At 36.4% G+C, this 26,696-nt stretch overlaps 1 protein-coding gene across 1 annotated transcript in view; it reads right to left on the reverse strand.

Moving 5' to 3' along the window:
• Positions 1-26,696, reverse strand: part of col22a1 (collagen, type XXII, alpha 1) — a 134,546-nt gene that overhangs the window by 81,096 nt on the left and 26,754 nt on the right. The window contains exons 4-9 of the mRNA XM_030147327.1: positions 22,915-22,995; positions 8,536-8,647; positions 7,357-7,480; positions 5,409-5,684; positions 5,234-5,314; positions 2,296-2,412 (exon numbers count right to left, since the gene is read on the reverse strand). Of these exons, the coding sequence (XP_030003187.1) occupies positions 2,296-2,412; positions 5,234-5,314; positions 5,409-5,684; positions 7,357-7,480; positions 8,536-8,647; positions 22,915-22,995 (791 nt within the window). The remainder of the gene's footprint in view (positions 1-2,295; positions 2,413-5,233; positions 5,315-5,408; positions 5,685-7,356; positions 7,481-8,535; positions 8,648-22,914; positions 22,996-26,696) is intronic.

Consider the following 26,696-nt stretch of genomic DNA (forward strand, 5'->3'; position numbering starts at 1 on the left):
AAAGCGAAAAGTAATGGCTGTTAAATTACACAGTACCATGAGGTCTTGCCCACCACAAGACTTCCCTCTGCTTTATAAACCACTTTACAATTCACAGATGGCTGCCGTTTAATTATTTTAGGAGCTTATATGATTTAAACACACGTCTCTTCCTTCATTATAGAGATTAAGCGAAGCCCCCTGCTCTGCTGTGCCCGATAACCAAAGAGACGTTTGTCTATAACAACGCTGCTTCACGGGGCAGTGCATCTTCCAGTCATTTACAGATGCAATTAGGGCCAATCAAAGCAGGGTGACTTCAGTTTCACTCCATGACCGACACCGTCCTCTTTAACCACAGCACAGCGCTGGTTTACGTCATGTTTTGGTTGAAGTCTACAAAAGTTTACAGCAACTATTTGCAACCTTCTCTGGGAAAAACAGATGAAAACAGATGGTCGTGCAAAAAGGAAGGAATAGAAAAGCAACAGGGAAGCTATGCATTAAAATTTGATTTAATGCAGTTTTATCGAGGCGGTGATGTTTTCAGCTGCAACATCTACAAAGTAAATTTATCGTGAAATGAGATCAGCTGTATGTTTGACTGCAGTTCTGACTCTTAAATAAAAGCCCTGCCACACTCTTCCAAAGTGAAAATATGATGCAAACTTTTACCTTTACTTTCAGGTGCTTTGTTCCAAAATTAAAGCCACAAAAAGGAAAAAAATAAGAAGCAACAAAATAAGAGTCACTTCTTATTATAGAAAATACAAGATCAATGTCATGTCCAAAACTCTCAAGGTAAAAACCGAAACCAAAGCCGAGTCCAGACCAAGACCAGAAACAGCAGCAACTGAGTTCACCAAAGAGTCACACAAGAAGATGACTGATATAGTATGATATGGGGAAAACTGTTAATTTTAGTACAATAACACTGAAATAAGTCATCTTTAAGGCTCTTATGGAAAATGGGGTAAATGTGTATTTTTTTAGGCATCTACCACCCAGTGCAGGACATTATGTAGAAATATTTAATGTTTTATCTGTATATTCAGACTCAAAGAAAGCACTTGTATGAGTCAAATTATCAGTTGTAATTGAAGTTTTACATTGATTTTCATAAAGCATCTTCAGATTCAGATTAACTTTGTCAATTCTTAGAGGACATACATGTGTTGTTCAGCTCAAGTAAGGAAAGTAAAGTACAATTCTGAGTGTCTAAGTCCAAGACTAAGTTAAAACACAGTCTACTCCGGAACAACACCTCCAAATCATGGTCTCAACACTGGTCAGGACCAAGACAGACCTCGAGTACGACAACACTATCTTCCAGACCTCTTATGGGTATTTTAAATAGCCCTTTCTAGACAATTTCAATGATGTATGGCGAGGATTTAGTCTTGGGGAATAAATCATATGGCCAGACTCCTGACTGGCACTACCAGCCCACACAGATCCAGACTGGGTGGGTGTCTGCATAGGCCTAACCCTCTCTGCTGCACATCCTCTGTGGTAACCTGTCCTGTAATTCAGTTACAACTGTACACATTTTCCACGCCACTCCCTGAGAGGTAAAATGAAGGAAAACATAAAGAAGAGGAACTAGAAAAAGAAATTCAGTGAGGAGCTTAGAGTGTTTTGTCTTAAGTACATGCATATTAAATATGCACAGACACAAACACACATACAGGACTTAGGTTAAGATGTGATGCTCATGCAGCACCAGACAGGACAGGTTTACTTACCTTCTCACCTCTGTCACCTTTGACAGAGATTACTTTGCCCTGCAAATAATCAATCAGTGGAGATCAATTATTATCGAGGCAGCAAGAAAAACAGATGAGAATGTAGATGGAAGGCATGCGTGAATCTCTGACTGATGTATCTGTCATTGTATCAACTTTACAGCTTATATCACAGCATTTAAGTTCATAAATGTAACTATTATTTTCCCATTATCATGTGCACATGTTGAGTTTTCCTACAGTTTCTCCTTTTTCTCCTCTGAGGCCAGATGGTCCTGCAGCGCCTTTAGGGCCTGTATCACCCTGTAAAAGGTATTATCACACAGTAAACAATCACAACCATCAGCTCTGGGACACATAGAAACGCTTATTTTTTGTCCCAAACAACAGTACTTAAAATGGCAGATGACCTTTTCTCCCTTGGGCCCTGCAACACCCGGTGCACCGATGTCTCCCTGTGAGAAATGAAAATATAGAAATCTTTCCAAAGGCCTTAAAGAAGGGATCCCGACTGGGACGCGGAAATCAAGGACTGAGAGGAGGTCTGGTAAACACAGATGAGAGGCTTTACCTTCTCTCCAGCCGGGCATGAGCAGTTGACAGCGGGACCCCTACTCTGCTCCACAGCGGTGGGTGTGGGAGTGGGGATCGGCAAAGGGGGAGCCTCTGTTACAACCTGTCTAGGGCACTGAAATGACAAAATTTGTACTGAGACTGGTGGTCAAACTGAAAATTGTAGCATAATAGCTGTGAAAGAAGTACCTGATGAGCATTAAATCACTCCACTTGACAATCAGTTTTCAGGTGTCAACGACATCCCACTAAAGGGTCCGTACTTCAAGTCAAAAATGTCACAACCCTTTATCGGGCAAGTGACTATTTTTGGTAATTTCCTTAACCCTATAAAGTCTGAACCATTAAATCATTGACAGAAAATTCCAGTTCTTTGAAACTGGAGCCTTTATTGGTCCTTCTGAACAACCCCAATTTTTTTTTTTCAAATGTCAGTTTCCATGTATGAGTTTCAATTTTGTATCATATTTGATGCATCGGGTCTCAATGCTCAATGCTATTATTATCATTATTATTATTATTATTATTTTGGAACACACAAAACCATAATATAACACAAACATGTCTAACAAATTGGTAATTCCTTTTCAAAATTGGCAAAGTTCTGCCTCCTTCCTCATTAATGACAGTCTTGTAGTGTCACTGGAAAGGCCTCTGGTGAATGAATTCCTCCCCCCTTGTGGATTTTCAGTGTATTGCATGTATCTAATCGTATACATCAGGTTTTTCAAGAAAAAAAAAATCATACTGATCATGTAGACGGCTTCAAAACTCATGTATCACATATGATACATTTGGCATTACAGGGTTAAACATTAAATATGGGGTCAATCCTGTGCCTCAGTGAGGTGTAGAAGCTTGTTGGTTTTTATAACATTATATAGTGATTCAGAGAGATTTTATAGACATTTTGAAGCTGTAAATAGTGAATATGAGTGATTTTTGTCAGTTTATGACCTCATAACAGTTGTTTTATTCCATGTGTTTACTTTTTAGAAAGTGCTGCTCAGATGTTTTATGGCAAGAGGAGGGAGACTGTTGTCATGGCAACTGATGAGGAGATAGACGACGATGTCCAATAACACACGAAGGCTGAAAATTTGAATTTCACAGTATTTCAATGAGTGACCTATAAAGGGTTAACAGCAATATGCTTTATCGTATACAATATATGCCTAATACTGGTTAGCTTAAACGAGAAGAACATGTTTGTTATATTAGGTTGCTCATTTTGATACAGATGATTGTTTTTTTTCTTTATTATTTTACTTTTTTTTTCTTTGCACAAGTGGATAGTCTTAACATTGTGATCTCTGACAGAAGAAGTGGTAATACTATTGATTATTTCATTACAATGGGACCTGTTACTGGGTTGGATACATGCAGGTAGCAAGTGAACATTTAGTCCTTGAAGCTAGTGTGTTGGAAGCAACATAAGGAACTGAGTGACTTTGACCAGGTCCATATTGTAACGGTGATGACTGGGTCAGAGCATTTCCACAACTGCAGGTCTTGTTGGGTGTTCCTGGTCTGTAGTGGTTAGTACTGACCAAAAACTGGACTAAGGAAGGACATCCCAATCTCAGGACAGTTGATCATCTGTGGGAGGTGTTGGACAAATAAATCTGATCCATGTAGGTCCACCTCTCTACTTCCAGAACTTCAAAGATCTTCTGCTAACGTCTTGGTCCAGATACCACAGAACACCTTCAGAGGTCTGGTGGAATCTGGGCCTCAGGTCAGAGCTGTTTTTATGGAAAAAGGGGAACCAACAAAATATTAAACAGGTGGTAATAATGTTCTGATCCCATAGATGCTCCATTAGCTGAGATCTGGTTGTTGGTCTTTAGTCCACTTTTGGTCGGTACTAACCACATTACATTGGGAATAAACAAGATCTGGAGATGTTCTGACCGAGTGATTTCACCTTCACTATTTCACCCTTGTCAAACTTGCTGAAATCTATAATCTTGTCCATTCTGCTGTTTCTAAAACATCAACTTTGAAGCTAAATGTTTACTTGCTGCCTAATCTATCCCACCCACTGATTAGTCCAATTGGAATGAGATAATCCAAATTAATACCACTGTGCCTGTCAGCAGTCAAAATGTTGAATGTTGATAAAGGCTGATTGGTGGATATTTATATTTTGACTACTGCGCTTGTGTTTAACACAAACATTCCAAGGGGAAAAAAATCATTTTAGCTGTTTGTTAAAAAGTGAAAAAAGTAAAAAGATAAATTTACTTCAATCCCAGTAAATTACTTACAGGAAGTATCCACATTTTTGTTCATGTATTGAACAAACTGTGTTTCTGGTGACACTCCCAGTCATCTAATTACAGCCAGCTAACAAATACAATGTAATGCTTTGTCAAATCTTGATTAATTTATGTTCTCATTTGATTTGGAACTCATAAAAGTGTGGCTAAAAAAGCTTAAAAGATTTGATTTGCCTTTTAGTTCTTGGACTTTCTGCAAACATGTAAGACCAAAAACATAAAAGTACTCAACAGCTTTACAAAATTATACTACTTGCCTGTTAGCAAGTTGGAAAGAGAGCAAAACCCTCAGCTCTGACATCAAACAATTGGCTAAAGTTGATTGCTTTCAAGCTACAACTGAGAACGGTTTAAATTAGAGACTACTTTGGCATAAATACAGCATTCTGTGTTAAACCAACCAGCAATTAGAAACAAATCTGTTTAATCAAACTTCTGTGTTTCCTTTAAACAGATCCAATGACAGGTTCTTCATTCTTTCTCTCTTTTTACGTTGCTTGTTGTTGTCATTTTTAGAAAGACAAATCTTAAATGAATGTTCATGAGGGAGCCGGATGTGATTTGTCATGTTGTAACCTCTGTAATAATCCAAAGCTTGTTATTTAACGTAGACTAAATGGTAAACAGAGTCAGTTGTTGGCCTGGAATACTCACAGGTCCATCAGGGAGATCACAGCAGCTTTCCAACTCGGCATGTTTAGAATCGCAGTAAATCATCATTCGCTGAAGATCAAACTGGATTCACATACAGACATAATGAAACTGATTAACAAACGAACAAACATTAACAAGTCTAAACATGTAAACGGCCCATGTTTCCCAAACTCACATCAATTGGAACACTGTCATAGAGTCTCTTTCCTATAACCGTCTTTCCCTGGATATCGATGTCCTCGCGGTCTTCAATGGGCAGGGTCTGGATGTGTTTACAGTCCAGGTACAGAGACACAGACTTGGCCTCCACACTGAGCGCTATCTTGTGCCAGCTGCGATCAAACAGGTTGTCAACTTCTGGGTTCTTGAACACAGCTCGGACCGCATCTTTTGTCAGTCCGACGGCGTTGTACTCCACCGCTTTGTTCTCACCATCCAGTCGAATAGACACCTGACAAGTTAGGACAGTATTAATGATGGACACCGAAAAATATGGGCAGTGTAAGGTTTGGGTCAAAATATTGGGGAATATAAAGCTAAAGTCGAGTTAAATACTGATGGTGAGAGTCCAGAACCCTCAAAGACCTAGACAGCAATAGTGACCAAAAGGATCTACTGATCTACAACACTGGTCTACAATTTTTTAGAAATGATTTGCTTCAGAGATTAAATGTACTAAATGTTATGTATTTTAATACGATTAATTGGAAAATAAATGACAAAAGTGCCGGTTTGCTGATGTTTTCAAGGTATATGATTAAGTGTTACTACACATATATATTGGTTTATGTACATTTGTGTAATAGTTTTATAAATCTTCCACTAAATAGAACCTGTGAAGTGAATGTATTCTAATGTGCAGACAGTGTTTTGAAGTAGATCTTGTAGCTCTGAGACAAATATTCCTTTTGAGTCAAACCCACTCTCTCGTTAATTCTTGAATTTCACATTTTGACCCAAGGCTGTATCTTGGAAAGTTCAGCCAACCAGCATTTTTTACTTGATTTTTCTTTATCAGTGACTCTCATGTGGTAAAATTTCATTACTTTTATTCTGGAAGCATTTTCCTTGTAGACCAGTGCAATATTTACTGCAATACAAGGTTATTCAAAAAGAATGAACCGATTTCATGACGCATTGCTTCAGTTCTCAAGCATCATCATGGAATGAGTCAGTGACCATTTGAAAGAGGAGTTTTCTAAGTTTTGAATGGCAGCCACAGGGGCGCCAGGGGCGATGGATTGGTAGGAAGTCGGCCCAAGACCTTTGTTCTTTGTGCTTGGCCTGCGAGATCCCCAGACCTTACCATGTGTGATTTTTTCCTGTGGGGAGACATAAAAGATCGCATTTATGTTCCATCACTACCCACTAACCTCGATGACCTTAAACATCGAATAACAACATCGATCAGCTCAGAGAATCGTGATATGCTGATACGTGTTTGCGAGGAATTCTCTTATCGCATTGATGTTGTCCGTGCTGCAGGTGGTGGCCACATTGAACACTTGTAAGACAGGAAATAAAAGTTGTGAGTAGAATACTTGTGACTTGGCTGGAGTTTTCTATTGCTTTTCCTTATTAAAATATTGTGAAATGAAATCAGTTCATTCTGTTTGAATAACCCTGTATAATACAGTGACTCAGTTTTTCAGCAATGTCAGGTATATTTTATTTGGACGTTAAGGGGCTCCAACATGAACATGAAAACACATCATGTTCTGTAACATTGATTCAGCAATAAAACCTATTAGTTTGACACATAGCAGTGGTTGTATGATTGTTTTTAGATATATTCTGCAGAAAAAGTCACCCCTTTCTTTACTTTTCTCTTTTTTTTATATAATGACCTTTGTATTTAATGTGGGCTATTATGTAATTCACCTTGGTCAGTAGATTAAATAGAGGACATGCCAGATTTTCACTGAAAAAAGCTAAATTCATGGTATAATATATGAATAAATAGTGATAAATGACAGGTTAAATGAAGACAACATTTCATTTGGAACTCACCATAAAAAGGTTCTAGGTCTTTAAGAGTTAAATGCATCATTTATATTAGTGAATTGACCATTTAATCATTCAAAACCAAGACACAGAATAGTCATAAGTTTGATTTCTCTGACCTGTGGGATTCCATATTTGTCGTAAACTTGCCACAGGTACCAGTCTTCACGTCTTGAGGTTTTTCTGAATTTGAAAGTCGTCACAAAGGCGTATTCGTCTGGCAGGCCTTGAGGAAACACATCTCTGTGGAATAAAAGCACATTGTTGTTACTAACGCTATGGAAAAACCACAAAGTACAGTGAACATGTAGAACAGTAGTGAAATAGTTCATAAAATATTAATGTGTATGGAGGAAATGGATATATACTGTAGCATCACCCATTGGTTTGTTCACTACAGTTTTAAAGTCATGAGTTTGGCGTTTTGCCCATTGCTGTCTTAATGTTTAGAGCTTGAAGGGATTTAGACGAGACCACAGAGTTGTGGAGTGAGCGATAGTGAAACTCATTAAGCTAATGCTAATGCTACCAGAAACTTACTGAAAACACCAGCCATACAGTAAACTCCAACTAATTTCACATACGTGTTAAATGTTACCACATATAGTTATGTTTAAAATAAATCAATAAGTAAATACCTAAGTGGGCAGGATGCTGAAAGACCAAATAATGCTATTTTGAGCAAATCCTAGCATTGGCTATCTATGTGGCTAACTAGCTAACTCATAATGCACTTCATGTTACATGTGTATCCTTTGGTACACTTGTTAATGTAACTTCTTAAAACCCTTAAAGCTTAAATATCATGAAGACCAATTTGGGAAAAAAAAAAACAACAAAAAACAGGAAAGAAAACGTTGACATATTGAGCAATCGTCTTATACTGCTAGATAAATGAAGACAACAAATGAAGGAAGTACAAACACATTATTTGACAGTAAAATTCAGTGTAAAATATGTTGCTTAACATATATAAAAAATTATATTTGAAATGCCGGCGTCCTTTATTTCATAAACACAACAGTTATTTGTGGTTGTCAATTTGCAGAACATCGTAATCTGAAGTCTTTGTGATCAGTAGTACAGCTAACTAGTGCACAAGTTAGATGTGCTGCTACAATGTTCATACAATAAAAAGATGGAGCCTATCAATATTTGTAATTAATAATTTATCCAGAAAAGGTTAGAGATGACATAAAGGGCGAGGTTAAAGTTATGTAAACGTACCTGTATCTTAACATCACTTACATGGAAAAATGTTGTGCAGTAGCTCTGTATGTAACTGCATGGTCACTTACTCTGTTTGCTGTACAATGGGCATGGTACCAAGGCGAACATAGGAGCTCTGGCCTTCATCGTCCCTGGTTCCAAGAATATCTTTTACGTTGAAGTACTCCATCAGGTCAAACCCTGTAAAACAGTGAAATAGTCTAGTTGAACCCGGTGCAGTGTCACCAACACATATATAAACACACAGGGCTAATGAGTTGTGAAGTTGACTTATGGTTTTGTCAGAATTCTTGCTTTAATTGGGTCAGTCCCACCACACCCTGCAGCTTCTGTGTTTACGGCTTTTGGAGGGAGATTAAATCACTGCATTACTGAATAAATGGAAAATAGACCAATTGTTGCCCAATCAGTGGCTGTTGCTGCCAGAGGAAAAAACTAGCTGCCATCACTGGAAAGATTCTTGTGTGAGTGTGAGTTTGTTGTGCACGTGTGTGTGTGTACATTACCCTGCAGCATGTGATTTGAAGTGGTCAAACCACAGACCATATTTAGGTGGTTTAGAAAGACACTCCCTTGTACAACAAACAAGTGCTGTAGCTATGGCGATGCCAGCCAGATCAGAGATCACTAATGCTGCTGGTTTGTCCAGAGTATCTCACCCAGAGTTGGCGGTTATGTTACACAGACTGAGTTTGTCTGGATGCCGAAGCCCACTGTGCTATTAGTGAGTCAACAGGATGAGAATAGCCTAAACATATTTCACCAAGGCTTTAGTAGTGCAACAATCTAACTGGATATAAGGTTTCCAGTGGGACTTATAAACACCAACGCATTAATCTTCCAAAGAGGAAACAGGAGTATAAAGGCAGTAATGTGAGAGTCTTAGTGCATATGTTTGGGAATAGCGCAGAAACAGGTGGTAAGACACACCGGCTGCCTCATGTGGCATTAGCAACAGGGTAAAAAATAACATTAAAAACAAGAGCAGACATAACAGGAGGAATACCTGGAGGGATCAGCAGCCTCATCTGTCAGCAAAAGCAACCAAGTGTCTCAGATGTTATTTATTTATGTTTTATTTAAAGGCTCAATGTGTAATATTAAGTGGCGTCTGATGGTGAAGTTTCAGACTCTAACCAGCTTCGTTCCACCCTCCTCTGGTGGTAACAAGAGAGGAAATGTCCTCCACCTTTTAACATCCTCTTTTCTGATCTCTACTCTAGGAGCTTGTTCTAATACCAAGCTACTGTGGTGTTTAACTCCCAGGAGTGACCTGGCTGATGCGTTACTGAGACCTCACCGTATGCTGTGTGGCTTGAATAAAGAGCTCGTCTCGACTGTGATGCATGTTTAAATCCATTTATTTTCCTTCCCACACTGAATACATAGTCCATTTCATCACAAACAGTAATTCATACGGCTCCTCTGTCTACTAGTTGCCACAGCGGTCAAAAACCATATGCCCTTCTGGGGTCAAACACAAAACGGCAAGGTGAGGTGACCTGCCTAAATACCTGCGCTCTTGGCAACAGGACAGTGACACCCAATGGCACAGAGCAACCTGAATTTTTATGAATATAGCTCTTACATCAACTCTTTTCTTATTTTGACCACAAAGTTATGCTAAGGTTATGATTGGGCTTAAACGGAAGAACTGCCCAATATTCATGTTATTAAAATGTGTCATTGGTGACCTGGTTGACATTTTAGGTTTTAAGAAGACTTTGGTCACACTCAAACATAGCAGGTGATGTTAATGCACTTTAAAACTGGACTGCATCTACTACACAATGTAAAAAAGAGTAAGCACTGACTCCACTCTGAGGTACCATATCCATAGAAAACAAGAAAAGCATTCAGAGGGTGCAGACCTCTGCCAAGACAGATCTGTCCCGTCGTGTTCCCCCCCCGATCACCACCAAAATTTAATCATTTGTTCCTTGTGTCAGTATCAACATTTCCTGAAAACTTCATGAAAATCCGTCCACAACTTTTTGAGTTATCTTGCTAACAAACAAACAAACAAAGCAAAGTGATCACAATACCTCCTGGCGGTAATGACCAACTCTCTTTGTAGATGTAAATGGCTCATTCAAGGGTATCGGAAATATATGTATCGTACATAATAAATACTATATTGAATGCATAATAAATTAACAGATAAACTTGAAACGGCTATTTAACACAAGCATCAATAATAATAACTAATAAGTAGAGGCTTTTATTAGACTAAAAAGTTTAAACACTTAAGAAAACAAGCTGAGCAACAAAATACCACGGAAAACAAAGTAAAAGTAAATGCACAAAGTCTACAAATAAGGACACGAGTACAGGCTTGTTTCTGAATTAGACAGGATTTGGTAACTCAGAGCTACACCATACTCTTTTTACAGAAAAAGCCATGTCAGCAAAAGATGTTTCAAAAAGTGTAACTTTACAATCGCCACATTCAGCTCCTTTGCTGCAGATCTGTAATTTCTGGATGTTTTGACAGAGAGGCTGCAAGTCCAATGTGGTTACAATTGGCTCAGATAATTTCTTTTGCTAACCCTAAATCAGAGATTTCACTGTACATGTGCTTCTGTGTCTATGATTTAGATGATTTTTTTTTGGGGTAGATATACTTTTATTTACTCTAAACAATTTGATCTGTATGGGTTAGGGTCACATTTGAGCCATGTTTTTGTATTTTATTCATAACCTAAACCAGGGGTGTCAAACTCATTTTAGTTCAGGGGCCACATTCAGCCCAATATGATCTCAAGTGGGCCGGACCAGTAAAATAATAACAGTGAAAAAAGTAAAATTAGATTATGATAATGTTAACATCTACAAAAATCTGAATAAAATGTACTGGAAACATCTTAAGAAAAACAAGTGCAATTTTAACAATATTATGCCTCAGATCATTAGTTTATCCTTTACACATGTGCATTACAACTTACATTACAATTACAAATGCTCAAAACATTTAATAACAGGCAGAATATTGGTAAAATTGCATTTACTTATCTTAGGACATTTCAGGTTTTTCACATTTTTTGTAAAATAACAGTGTTTTAATATAAACATTTTCATGTAATTTTACTTTTTACTTTTACTTTTTTACACTAAAACAAAGAGAAAATTTGCTGTTTTCATTATTTATAGGTTTAATATGATAGTATTTTACTAGTTCTGACCCACTTGAGATCTAATTGGTCTGTATGTGGAATCTGAATTAAAATCATTTTGACATTATCGATTGTTAATATCTTCAGTGTAATTTTTGTATTTCACAAATCCATCCCACGAACCAGATTGGATCCTTTGGCGGGCCGGATTTGGCCCCCGGGTTGCATGTTTGACACCTGTGACCCAAACAGTCAACAAATACAGTCTAATACAGGGGTGTCAAACTCATTCTAGTTCAGGGGCCACATTCAGCTTAATCTGATCTAAAGTGGGTCGGACCAGTAAAATAATATAAATAATAGGACAAGAACTGATAAATAATGTCAACACCAAAGTTTTCTCTATGTTTTTGAGTGAAAAAAAGTAAAATTCCATAATGAAAATGTTTACATCTACGAACCGTACTTGAACATAACATGAACAAATTGGAACAACCTGAAAATTCTTAAGAAAAATAAGTGCAATTTTAGCAAAATTACACCTCAGTTTATCATTTATATATGTGAATCACAACTTACAGATCACAGTGGATCTACAAATACACAAAACATTTAGTAACAGGCAGAATATTGGTACAATTCTGCATACTTCTCTTAAGACAGTTCATATTGTTCATATTTGTTCAGGTTATTCCCATTTTTTGTAAACGGAAAGTCTGTAAATATAAACATTTTTGTGTAATTTTACTTTTTTTACTCTAAAACAAAGACAAGAATTAGCGTTTTTCATTATTTATACATTATTATGATAGTATTTTACTGGTCTGACCCACTTTAGATTGAATTGACCTAAAATGATTTTCATATCCTTGATTTTTAATATCACAAATTCATCCCAGGGGCCGGATTGGACCCTTTGGCAGGCCAGATTTGGCCCCCGGGCTGCATGTTTGACACCTGTTGTCTAATACATACATTTTTTAGCCTCACATTTCTTTTATTATAAATGTAAGTCTAACCTTTGGGTTGCATGAAAAGGTTAAATGTAAATGATTAATCTTTATTTTTAACCCTTTCATGCATGAATTATGAGAAACTTAGTTGAGTTGTTTTGTTTTGTTTTGTTTTGTTTTTTTTTGAGTGTTTTTATTCCTCCTTAGGCATGAAAAAAACAATAAGATTGAGGTTTTTTGACAGATTTACAAAAATGTCCACTTAGCTACACCATGAATTTTACTCTTGAAGCAAAGAAACATGTATTTAAAACCCAATATCATAAAGTGATATGAAAACAGTGAAATGAAACCATGTTTAATCCAGCTAATCTGATGTTTTCTCACATTTTAACATATTCTAATACTAGTTATTACTCACTGCATGGCGATAATATGCAAAAAATAACAATTAACAATTAATTTCCACTCAAGAACCAATCAAGAACAGCAAAGTTACAGTAATGGTATGAACTGCAGTTCATGAAATGATGCATAAGTGTCCACTGTGTTGGCTGATGTGGAACTAAAACAACTAAACCCATGAACATACAAGAGAACAGCTGGAGAATAACTGTCCACTGTCGTGACGACTATGCATGAAAGGGTTAATATTTACCTTTGGCCAGTAGAGGGTGCTGTTTTTTGACAACCCATTGCATTATATGTTTAAGGGTTACAATTTTGAGTGAAAAAGTGCATTTTTGTGAGGTTTTCTAACACCTCTTAAATTCCATCTTCCAAGTCCCTGCTGTCATGTTTTGCTGATAATCAGCACTGCAGAAGGGTTTCACTCGAGAAAGTCATACAGCTGGGTGTATTGCCGCCCTTAATTTTCTGTCGCCAATGCTCACATGGTGCACGTTCGCTCTGCGCCGTTTCTGTGGCTGTTTGGGGGCCATCTCAGCGCAGAGCTGTAATTTGGACTGGCAGCAGATAGCGTATAATCAACCCGAAAAAAGTTATTTTGGACAGCCAGAAACGACCAATGGGGTGATCTGCGGGAAAAGCCAGATGAGTTCACCGACTGGGAAAGACGGACGTATGCACACAGTGTTCTTTTGATCAGAGCAGATGGCAACGTTTGCGCAGTAGATAGTGAAGATACCATTGAGCCTCTTGTGTTTGGTCGGTGCCCTGAGGGGTCAGACTAGACACCCCATGATAAATACAAGTCTGGCTCCAACCACAGGTCTCTTGGCTGTCGAATCATAATCACTGGTAAATACTGATGGCATTTCTCACTCAGACTTCCACTCCGCGCTCCAGCAGAAAGCACATAGAACTATTGTCGTGTAATTATAAGTCAGAGTCTTGCTGCTGGTGTAGCGACGATAAATGCTGTTTGTGTAGCGCATATCTTTACTGTACATAGACAAAATCTCCATGTCTTTAGCCACAAATTGCAAAAAAATGTATGTATTTCAAGTGAGTTTGACAATGCTTTTCTTTAGAACAGGCCACAGTTACATTCTCCCAGGACTGGAAAACCCCAGATGACTTTGTCATGTCAAGACGCTTCAGACCTCAGACCGCTGCTTCATAATATTTAGAACCAGATACACAGTTTGTCTCTTCGATCTAATTATGACACAACAGTATGTTCTGACGTTGTAAGAAAATCAGTGATTATTTTTCGACTTACTTAGACGATAAGCTTCATGAAATATTTGTCCAAAATAGAATAGAGTGAAAAATTGGAGTACTTTTTCCATTTTACAATTCCTAAGTCTATATGTTTACGGAAATTATGCATTTTCAGTTATTTTAGTAACTGATATTGCTGTAAGTTAAATCAAATGTAGTCAGGCCACATTTTAAAATAATCTATACAAATGCAGATTTTGGACTTGATTCAGACAGAAGTTTATTTTTCGACTTATTTAGACGATAAAATTTATGAAATATTTGTCATAATCCTTTGACGTTCATGCATGCTGTTGTGAAGTTATTTATTTCTGTTTTATGTGAAGAAAAGGAATTGTTTATTATACCGTTGCCCATAAAGATGTAATAAAATATTTTTACCTCTTCACATGAAATGATTCTGACAATTTGATTAATTCTTAATAGATAAAGTGTAACTGGGACTCAGTATGTAATCATTGGACCAGGTTGAAGACGATTATGGTGATCTATCTATCTATCTATCTATCTATCTATCTATCTATCTATCTATCTATCTATCTATCTATCTATCTATCTATCTATCTATCTATCTATCTATCTATCTATCTATCTATCTATCTATCTATCTATCTATCTATCTATCTATCTATCTATCTATCTATCTATCTACCTACCTACCTACCTACCTACCTACCTACCTACCTACCTACCTACCTACCTATTACTGATGTGTATAAATATGAATAAAACTAAGAATGTGTCTGAAAACAAAATTATTCCAATTTTATGAACAACAGTGTAGTTTTGCACAGACAGCTGGTATATTTCATTTTTCTGGTATGAGCACATTTCAGAGCCACATTGAGAAGTTAAATCAGTTTTCCTGTTTAAATAGAATAGAGTGAAAAATTGGTCTACTTTTTCCATTTTACAATTAGTAAGTCTATATGGTTGCGGAGATGATGCATTTTCAGTTATTGTAGTAACTGGTATTGCTGCAAATTCATTGTAAATCAAATGTACTCAGGCCACATTTTAAAAGAATCTATACAAATGTAGATTTTGGACTTGATTCAGACAGAAGTTTTTCCAATTAGAGTGTTTTCAGCACAACTGACAAAATGGTACATCTGCTAAAGAAAACATCAGTGGGTTTCAGTGATTTAAGTTTGTTTTAATTTCTTTTGGGCTTTAGAGGGAAAGCAGAACCACATAATTAGCACTTGCCCAGTGGTGGAGATGTGATAATGTGACTCGACACTGGGAACCGATGCTGTCATCCCTGATCACAAGCACAAAGTCTAACACTCTGGATCGCCAACTCCTCCATGATTGGTTGGTCTTTGACTTTGACTAAAAGTTGAACTTCTACAGTAGCAACAAATGTGGAAATGTCAGAAACACTGCTGTTGTACCAAGACGTGACATTTTCATCTAGTCCTTGTGTTTTAATTGTTTTTCACAAGCCTATAGAGAGTTTGAGTTGCCAACCTGCCAGCTGTCTGGGGTCTATCTGTGTGGTGTTTGCATGTTATGTCTGTGTGGGTTTCCTGTGGGTGCTCTGGTTTCCACCAGTAGCCCAAAGACATGCGAGTTAGATGAAGTGCAAACTGTAAATTGCCTGTGGAGTGACTGTGTTGGTCACGGACTGGACTGGTAAGCGGCCCTTTTTCCAGTGCAGAACAGGGTAGAATCCAACCCAGCGTAATGTACAGCAGTGGAAACAAATTTGGAGACCCGTTAAATTTTGCATATCTCTAATGTGTCTCAGGAGGTAGAGTGGGTCGTCCAATAACCTAAGGGTTGGCGAATCGAATCCTGCTCTAGATAGATAGATAGATAGATAGATAGATAGATAGATAGATAGATAGATAGATAGATAGATCACCATAATCATCTTCAACCTGATAGATAGATAGATAGAAAGGGAAATTCAAAATACAGTCACCGCTCCACAAAAACAGTCATACCATATCCGCAATAAATAAATAAATAAATAAATGCAGAGTATAAGTAGCTAAAATAAGATAGATTAAAAAGAAAATAGAATTAAAAGACAAAATGTGTTTTCTACCTATCACACACAGTCTGTCCTAGTCATGTGCCGTTGTGTCCTTGGGCAAGACACTTAACCCACATTGCCTCCAGCTGTGGCTACATATGTGGTTTACCACCACCAGAGTGTGAATATGTGAGTGAATGAATAATGGATCCATTGTACGCACTTTGAGTATAGAGTAATATTCTCAAAGTATTACTCTACTTTGAGTGTAGAGTAATAGAAAAGTCCTCTATAAATCTGATCCATTTTTATTATTGTCATGAAATATTTGCAGAAAAATATTTTTTGTGTGGCTGCATCAGACCGACACAAACGAAAGGAAATGATTTTTTTTTTAGCAAGAAAAAGACAAACAAAGCTAAAGTCTTGACAGTTTCAATACGTCATACCCAGGATGTGTTTCATTATTTTACTGAAACATCCACTTTTAACCTCGATGGAACTGAGCATGTGCAGAAAGGACCATGTGGGTTTGGAGAATGGAACAATACTTGGTAAAGTTCAATGACTTTACAGTAATTCTTAATGTAACATATTACAAATGCATGGGGTGTCCAAAAACTTTTTTCCACTATGATATCAGTGTGGAACATTTTTAATATACAGTCTGGTCTGAGAGGTCCGACACCACCTTTTACAGACACCTAACCCTTGGGCAAAACTCTGAGTAACGTTCACTTAGAGTTTTATAACAGCAGAGACATATGAATAAAATGCATGCATTAGACTGATGATCTTCCAGTTTCTGTGTTTAACAAGTGGCCGAAACACAACCGAAACTACTTCAGTTCAAGCAATATATCCCAAACTCATAAATGTTATGAGGCAAAACAGACGCTCAGCAGCAACTTCAGTGCCAAGTGTCAGTAATATGCCTTTAAACCCTATTTCAAATCAATAACAAATGTTTCCTGGTATACTGTGCCAGCCAATTGTGCTAAAAGTCAGAAATGGTAAAACACAGGTTACACTCCACTGAAATGTCTTTTTTTTTTTCCCCACAAAGCACGAGCCCAAACAGCCTGGTCTGCATCTGTTTTTTCTCTTAGTGTGATGGATGTGGGTGGGAGACATAGACAGGAACTCACATCCCCAGAAGACGCTCTTATAACAACATCCGAGGGTTCTGGATAAATGCTATTGGAGAGTTCTGAGAAACCTTTAACACAGCAGCTTGGAATGTATGAAGTAAAGACATCAGATGATAGAGGGTTAGTAATGTGCTGTAAATTGCTGGAAGACTTGAACAACCCCTGATCTTCAACATCATAGAAACATTTAAAGAAGCATGTCATTCAGCGACCTCTATAAATATAAATCATGTTCCATACGCTGATACGCTGACTCTTTTATAATACGCTCCAAGAAAACGAAACCTGAGTCTGTCCTGTTGAATACATGTTCATAGGATCAACCTGTTTAACATGACTTATCGTTAGGAACTGTTTTTTTTTGGTTTTTTTTGCAATATTTAGTCATCATATTGATATTTTTAACACATAATTTATCATCCAAATAATTCTGCGGTTCCTGAAATGGTTATGTCTTTGGATGCAGAAAAAGCATTTGACCGCCTAGAATGGAAATATTTATTTTACACACTTCGACACTACGATTACACACTACAATCTTTATTTCTTGGGTGAAACTATTATACACTGCTCCTGTCTCTTCAGTTTGCACAAATAACACTTTTTCCAATCAATTTCCTGTCAGCAGAGGAACGAGGCAGGGCTGCCCCCTCTCACCCCTTCTTTTTGCATTAGCTATTGAGCCGCTAGCATTAGCCTTGCATCAAAATACTGGAATTAAAGGGATCACAAGAGAGGGCCAAGAACAACACGTGTCTCTTTATGCTGACGATTTGCTTTTGTTCATATCTGACCCAGACACCAGTTTTCCACGTTTTTAATATTGTCAAAAAATTTGAAAAATTTTCAGGACACAAGTTAAACCTTGAGGAAAGTGAGGAACTGTTTTTTTTTGGCAATATTTAGTCATCATATTGATATTTTTCACACTAAAGTTTGGTATGACAGTGATTGTCTCTTAACATTCTTTTGCTAATATTTCCCCAACTATGTAATATATTATTGTTAGGGCTGTCAAAATTAACGCGAATCAATCCATCATCGTGATTAATCTGATTAACCCATGAAGACCCTACTTTTGTGTCAGTTCCCAAATGAATTTTCTCTATTTTTAACCTTTCTTAAGTGATTTATCACCATTTATTATAATATTATCCTCTGTATTTTGCATTTTATCAGTATAAATCAGGTATTTTCCTGATCATGAAAACGTTCCTAAAAGCTCAGATTAAAATGGGCAATTATACATCAAAAACAGAGAAAACTGCAGAAAAAGTGACTTTTCAGTAAAATCTATCATTAACTGAACATAAATCAAGCGTTTCCATCCACTGTCATTGATCCAACTCCATGACTTTTACTGGTGAATCAATGTTGTTGAAGATGATGGTGTTTCTACGTTCACTATGGAGCCTCTGAATGTTCAAATGGGTCATATCTGGTGACCATGAAAAGATGAAAAGCTGTTTTTTACACCAATTATTTACATGTATTGATAGGACTAGTGGATCAACAGGTATTAACCAGTTTAGATCAGTAGATGACTGGTCGGTGATGGATATTTGGGTCTTTATGGGTTAAAGAAACTGGAAATGCATCCAAAAACACCAAATATCATATTCTGCGAGCTCATCAGTAGACTAGTAAACAGGCAGTACGTTTACATACACGGCTTTGTTGAGCTATGACCATAACTGTTTTTACACCAATTATTTACATGTATTGATAGGATTAGTGGATCAGCAGTTTAGATCAGTAGATGCTTTTGGTCTTTGATGGATGTTTGGGTCTTTATGGGTTAAAAATTTTAATCCAATTAATCCATCTGCAGCACAGAATGACTCTGAACGTCTCTGCCAACACATTTGGGGCAGTTTGTCCAAGTAGAGTTAGTGTCAGGCATGAACAAATGGGCAGTTGACCCGGTAGTGACAAATAGTAGAACCAACCCATAAAGATGGAAGACGCTAAACAGTACGTTGGTCCTCTGGATGGAAATATGAGGACAAAAAACCCCCAAGATGGGACAGTCGACCAACATAAAATATTATACACACTCTCCATGAAGGAGTTTTCTTTTCACCGAAGCACTTCCACCTTCAAATACCACATGAATGTGAAGCATACGTTAGTTTGGGATTCTGCTAGCACTTCAGCTAGCACATCGCCCAGTGCATATATATTCCCTTCCTTCTTGCATCTGTTTGCTCATGCAAAATGACATGCAATTTATATAGATTAAAAATGAATGATATTTAATCATGATTAATCAAAATTAATCCACAGCAACCCTGTGATAAATCTGATTAAACATTTTAATCGTTTGACAGCAGTAATTTTTGTACATAAATGCAACAGTGACTTTGAATATTTTAATATAATCTGTATTATTTTCTTTACTTTTAACTGTCATTTTGTTGGATTTATGAAATGCTGAAGTTGTATGTGAAGGTAAAGGGGCACTGACTGTATATTATTAGTAGATGGAGGAATGACAACATCACCCACTGGTTTCTGAACTTCCAGTTCAGAATTTGGTCAATTGCAATTTGGTCAATTGCAATTTGGTCATCACCATGTTGGCTTTTTGGAGACAGAAGTGACCATATTTGGACAAATGGATGGGACCACAGGAGTCAGACGGGTCAAAGGTTCGCACCAGTAACCTTCGTCAACCATTGTGTAGAAAAGTCATGTTACAGTCTTGTTATTGCAAGCTTTGAGTATGATTACAATCTGTCAGGGGAAAAAAAGGCATCTGAAAGCAGGCAGCACCCTGAGATCAGATTAATGGAGCGAAATTTTATAGATGACAGACGAATACTGTACCATAGGGTTCAGATAAAACAATGACTTAAGGAAAAAGAAATACTCAGAGAAGGTCAATGTAAGTCTATGGGAGCCCAATAAAATCGCATTCACTGGCTATTATTGGTATCACAACTTTAAGATACTTCTGCTTTGGTTTCCCAGTTATGGACAAAAATAAATAAATAACAGACATTCTCAGATTTGTAGACTTGAACCATATTGAAAACCTCTGGAACAACACATCATCTTGCCTGAGTGACAGAATAGAGTGATTTCCAAAGTCTTGTAAAACATCTGAATTTGCAGACACAAAATTCTAAAGATATAATTAAATCCATTTGATTGCGACAATTCCACAGATATGATTTGGTTAGATTTAGGGAAGAAATACAAACATCTTCTTTAGGTTCAGGACAAGTGTGTGATTAGGGCTTAATTAAGAAATCTCAATGGTAAATAATACTAAAACAAACATAACTTTTACATTTAATTGGAGACAGGACATAAACTCTAATTCCCTGCGTTTCTTATTCTGTCATAACCATCTCTCATCTTCCAATACTGTCATTTCTCTGTGAGGTCAGTCTGTCTGGAATGTGATCAGAAGGATGATGGATGGTCCAAGCTGTCATTCAAAGCCAAGATTCTTACATTATTGTGCCAAGAGTGGTCTAAAGCAGCCAACAGCAATATGGAAGACTGGTAGAGGGCATGCCGAGACTCACAAAATCAGGCTGTTCCACCAGATATTGATTAGTAAAGTCTTCCAGAGTCCAAACGTAAATATTGTGTTAAGATTGAATAAAACTGTCTGTGCATTACTCCAACTCAGACGAAAGTTTTGTTATTTTGATCGATTCTCATGTTCTGCTACTAAATGCTATGGTTGAATTTGTCTTTGTAAGTTAAGACAAATGTTCTCAGTACTTTATAGAATAAACACAAATGTCAGTTTTATTTCTAATACTAGATCAGTTGTGTATTTTTTGAGTTGTGTTGAGTTGGAGCAGTTAATGATAATTACCTTGGTTTAGAAGGCTTTTTTTCAGTGAACATGGTGCATTTTCATACCGCAGCAGAAGCACTGTTTCAGTTTAGGTCAGTGGCGATTTCTCATAGACTGCAAGGGAAGCCCGGCTTCCCCTAAAATTATGAAAATTAAATGGTTAAATATGTTCGGTTGTGTTGACATTTTATTGACTACAAATGTGTTAGAACACGTTCATCTCAAAGATGAGTTCGTTCAGAATCAGCTTTATCACAAACCAACGGACGCGATGTTGTTCATTTCTCATACATTCCCGTTGCGCTGTTTTCTCATCCATCTCTGCTCAGTGCATTTGCCCGTAGACGCTCAGCGTCCATGCACTTCAATGGGACTGAGTGGAACAGTTTTTTTCATTGCGTCAAAACTGGACGGTAATTGGATAAATGCCACGATGTTGTCCCGCCCCCGGACGCTGGACGTCTCTGGGGGTGAATGGAGCTGTGGGCGGAGCTCGGCTGGGCTGAACGTCAGGCTTCCACGTGCTGATTGGAGGATCAGTTGAAAGGCTGAATCCTGTTTGATCGACAGCTATTTTGAGATCTACTCCTTCACTGACACAGTTCAGTTTAATACCGTCACACATTCTGCTGTGAAAGAGAGAGAGAAACCACTACGAAATAACTCGTTCATTTCTTGCACTGTAAATAAAACACACTCATTGGACTTCCTTGTTTCAATTTAACATAATTTCAGCGTTTTCTTGTTTCAGTTACACAATTTAATCATTTGTTGTTCAAGTTTAATATTGTTTTGTAGATAGTTAAATCAATCATACTGTCGGCTAGGTTGGAGTGAAAGGAGCATCTCTAGTTTAAAAAGGCTGAAGTCTTACACCCACAACACAATGGGCCAAGGCAATCTAGGCAGCCTAGCTCTGATGATATTGAGAGGACACTGGTCCAGTCCCTATGTAAGATGACAATGAGCTTCCCCTGTCTGAAAGACGAGCAGCCGCCACTGGTTTAGGTTCATGTAGGTCAGTACTTTGGCCCACAACAGGGAAGGTTACTCTTGCAATTTAATTCAGCAAGACCATGTCCTTCCATAACCTCAAATTGCTTAACTCAATCCCACTGTAGTCACAATATTGTAGAACAAGAACAGGTTACACCACTGGGGGAAAAAAAAACACATGTGGTCCTGCCTATAATAAGGATAATTGTAATGTAGGCTTTGGCATTTATTACGACAGATTACATGAGAATCAGCTGATTTTCTCATCATATGGACATGGATAGACGCCAACATCAGTCCTGGTTTGTAAAATGGTCATGTCAAGTTATTAGAAATGATTTGCAGGAAACTGACGAAATCCCAATGAGTTTAGGCTGTTAAGTGGATTTCTTTATGTTCCTCTGTATGTGAATCTAAATTTACTAAACCATTTCCCTTTTGCAAGTATATTCCATTGTTAGGGTTGGAATCAAAAACACGAATAAAATAAATTCATACGTGAGAAATTGACCACTTTCCAACTCATGAATAAAATCAATTCCATTTCCAATCAAAAGAAAATAGAGGAAAATTGAGTGGAAAACTGTCAAAATCTTTGCATTTAAAACTTTCCTTCTCGGTCTCTTTGTATATGTATAAAAATGCAACCGTGTAGGAAATGCTTTAGAAAAAATCCCAGGCTGACTGTGGTCGACTGTGTTGCCAGAGTTGCATGTTGCCGTTGGGAAAGCAGCAGTTTCCACATACCTGGAACCTCATCAAGACCATAACTGGTACTGTTGGGCTTGAAGCGATCAGGTTGAACCTTCATGTTTGGACACAGGACATCTGAGGAGAAAAGACAATAGTTGAGTTAGACACGCTGTAAGTCAAAATATGATGCTGCAGGCGAAAAAGGGCTGACTTTTCATTTTAACAGGCTTTTTTATTTCCATTTTAATACGTTTGAGGTTCATTATTTTTATTCAACATCACTGAACACCCTCTAAACCAGGGGTGTCAAACTCATTTTAGTTCAGGGGCCATATTCAGCTAAATTTGATCTGAAGTGGGCCGGACCAGAAAAATAATAACATAATAATATATAAATAATGACAACCCCAAATTTTTGTCTTTGTTTTGGTGTAAAACAATCCCCATTAAATTATGAAAATACTTACTTTTATAAACTATCCGAGAAAAAAAAAAAAAAAAAAAAAAATGAAAAAACTGAAATTTAAATTAAAAAATGTAAGAAAATTTTGTGCATTTTTAGCAATATTATTCCTCCACTTCTCATTTGTCCATGTGCATTATGGGTCAGATCTACAAAGACACTAAACACTGAGGAACAGGAAGAAAAATTGTTCAAATTGTGCTGAATTTTCTTTAGACATTTCAGGTTGTTCATATTCGTTCAGGTTATTCACATTTTAGTGTTACAGGATAGTTTGTAAATGTAAATATTTTCATAATTTAATGTTATTTTTTTGCAATAAAACAAAGAAAAAAAAATAACTTGTTAATTCTAGATATTTTTTTTTTTTGGCTTAATTCAAGATTTTTTTTACTTAATTGAAGATTTTTTTTTTTTGCTTAGTTCAAGATTTTTTGCTAAATTTGAGATTTTTTTTGGCTTAATTCAAGATTTTTTGTACTTAATTGAAGATTTTTTTTTGCTTAATACAAGATTTTTTTTTTTACTTAATTGAAGATTTTTTTTTGCTTAATTCAAATTTTATTTTATACTTAATGAAGTTTTTTTTTGTTGGCTAAATTCAAGATTTTTTGCTAAATTTCAGATTTTTTTTTTTGGCTTAATTCAAGATTTTTTTTACTTAGTTGAAGATTTTTTTGTCTTAATTGAAGATTTTTTTTACTTAATTGAAGATTTTTTTTTTTTTTTTTTTTTTTTGGCTTAATTCAAGAGTTCTTCCTTAATTCAAGCTACATTTTTTTTTTCTTTTGCTTAATTCAATTCAAGACTGTGGAATTCTTGCACTTGACAAAAACATCCCAGGGGCCAAACTGGACCCTTTGGCGGGCCGCATGTTTGACACCCCTGCTCTAAACATTTACAAGATTAACTCATAGGAGTATGTGTTAGAGCAGGGGTCTCAAACTCATTTTCTTTCAGGGGCCACATTCAGCCCAATTTAATCTCAAGTGAAATAATAGCATAATAACCTATAAATAATGACTTTGTTTTGGTGCCAAAAAACCCCACTAAATTACGAAAATACTTACTTTTATAAACTATCCAAGCCTGAAAAAACTGAAATTTCTAAGAAAAGTAAGTGCAACTTTAACAATATTCTGCCTCAACTTATCATTTCTACATATACATTATGGATCAGATCTACAAAGACACTAAACACTGAGGTACACGCAGAAAAATTGTTCAAAATTGTGCTTAATTTTCTTTAGACATTTCAAGTTGTTCATATTTCTCCAGGTTATTCACATTTTTTTTGTTACAGGATAGTTTGTAAATGTAAATATTTTCATAATTTAATGTTATTTTTTGCACTAAAACAAAGACAAAAAATTGAAGTTTGTATTATTTATAAGGATAATGTAATATTATTTTTTTCACATCAAACCGACAAGAAAATATGGAGTCAAGCATTTTTGTAGGTTATTCTGCTATTATTGTACTTGAGATCATATTGGTCTGTATGTGGAACCTGAACTAAAATGAGTTCCACAGCCGTGATTGTGGAATTTTTTGCACTTTACAAATTTATCCCACAGGCCGGATTGGAACCTTTGGCGGGCTGCATTTGGCCCCCAGGCTGCATGTTTGAAACCCCTGTGTTAGAGTCACAGATGACAAATGTAACAATTAGAAAAAGATGTAAAGTTGCAGCAAAATGGAAATGGTACTCAACATATAAACTGCAATAACAACATCATCAACAATTAAACAAGGTTTTAAATCAATGGGAAAAGGATAAATCTGGATGTAGATGTTTTTCTAATTGATTGAACTGGGTTCTGCTTTGAGATGCTTTTAAGGAACATTGTTGTTTTATTAGTACCTTTTAAAATAATGGTGATGTTTTATATGCATGTTCTTATTTTAGTGTTTTATGTATGGTTTTAGAACTGACTTTTATGTATGTTTTTAGTGTGGATGTATGGCTGTGATTTCTGTTTTGTGTAATTTCTGCTGCTGCTGCTGCTGCTGTTTTAGCCAGGACAAGTTTCTGAATGAGCTTTTTTCCTTGTTAAATAAAGGTTATAAATAAAAATAAGTAAGTAAATAATTCTGAATGTATTCAATTCATATCTCAATGATCTTTGGCAGAACTTCAGAGCTCTTCGTCAACACTCTAATAATAATTTTTCTAATATATATCTTTTTTTAACCCATAAAGACCCAAACGTCCACCGGCAACCAAAATCATTCACTGATATAAACTGTTTAATACCTGTTGATTCAGTAATCCTATCAATACATGTAAATAATTGGTGAAAAATGCTGTTTGTTATCTTTTCATGGTCATCAGATATGACCCATTTGGACATTCAGAGGCTCCGTAGTTACCGTGGAAACACTGTCATCTTCTACAACATTGATTCACCAGTAAAACCCATGGAGTTTCTATGGATAATGTGTGCTGTGTACAAAGGGATTGGGTAATTACATAGTGGAGCCCTTTAATTATTATTATTATTATTTTTTAAATTAAATTAAATTTAATTTAATTTTTTGTGGTGTCTTATACCTTTGCTATATATCTCAGTGTTTGTCTTACTTTTTGTATGTTTGAAAGACTTAATAAAAATTACATTGATAAAAAAAACAAAAAAAAAAAACATGGAGTTTGATGAACGATAGTGGTTGGAATGGCTTATTTTATGTTCAGTTTATGATATATTTTGCAGAAAAAATAAGCTTTTTCTTCAGTTTTCTCTGTTTTGGATATAATAACCCTCAAGTTCAATCTGAGTTTTAATCAACATCTCATGATCCGTGAATTAAATACAGGAAAATACCTGATTTTCACTTAAAAATGCAAAATACAGAGGATAATCTTAGAGTAAATGGTGATAAATCACTTAAAAAAGGTTAAATATAGGGGAAAAAATCATATGGGATCTGCCACAAAAGCAGCACTGGGTCTTTATGGGTTAATAATGAAAGTAAAAATATAACACATAGCCCTTTAATCGTCTTCACAATGTATTAAATGAACATTATCTTTGCACAGAAATACACAGAACATACACTACAAACAAAAAGTTAAGGATATTTCTTTTCTTTTTTTTTTTGTCATTTTTGCCATTTGTAAATAAAACTATGTCTGGTCATTAAAAAAATGTGTTTCAATTCAATTCACACACAACAAGTAAAACGCGCTGTGCAAAAATCCCAACTTAAAAAAATAGCCCAAAATTTAAAAAATATCCTTAACTTTTTGTTTGTAGTGCATGTCCTTCAAACAGTACACATCAGAGCCTGTACTTTTCTACTTTGCAGGATAGAAGCTGATTAGTGCTCGTGTTTCTCCATCTATCAGAGTCTTTATTTACTCCAGTGTCTG

Source organism: Sphaeramia orbicularis, chromosome 11, assembly GCF_902148855.1.
Source record: "Sphaeramia orbicularis chromosome 11, fSphaOr1.1, whole genome shotgun sequence".
NCBI classification, from domain to species: Eukaryota; Metazoa; Chordata; class Actinopteri; order Kurtiformes; family Apogonidae; genus Sphaeramia; species Sphaeramia orbicularis.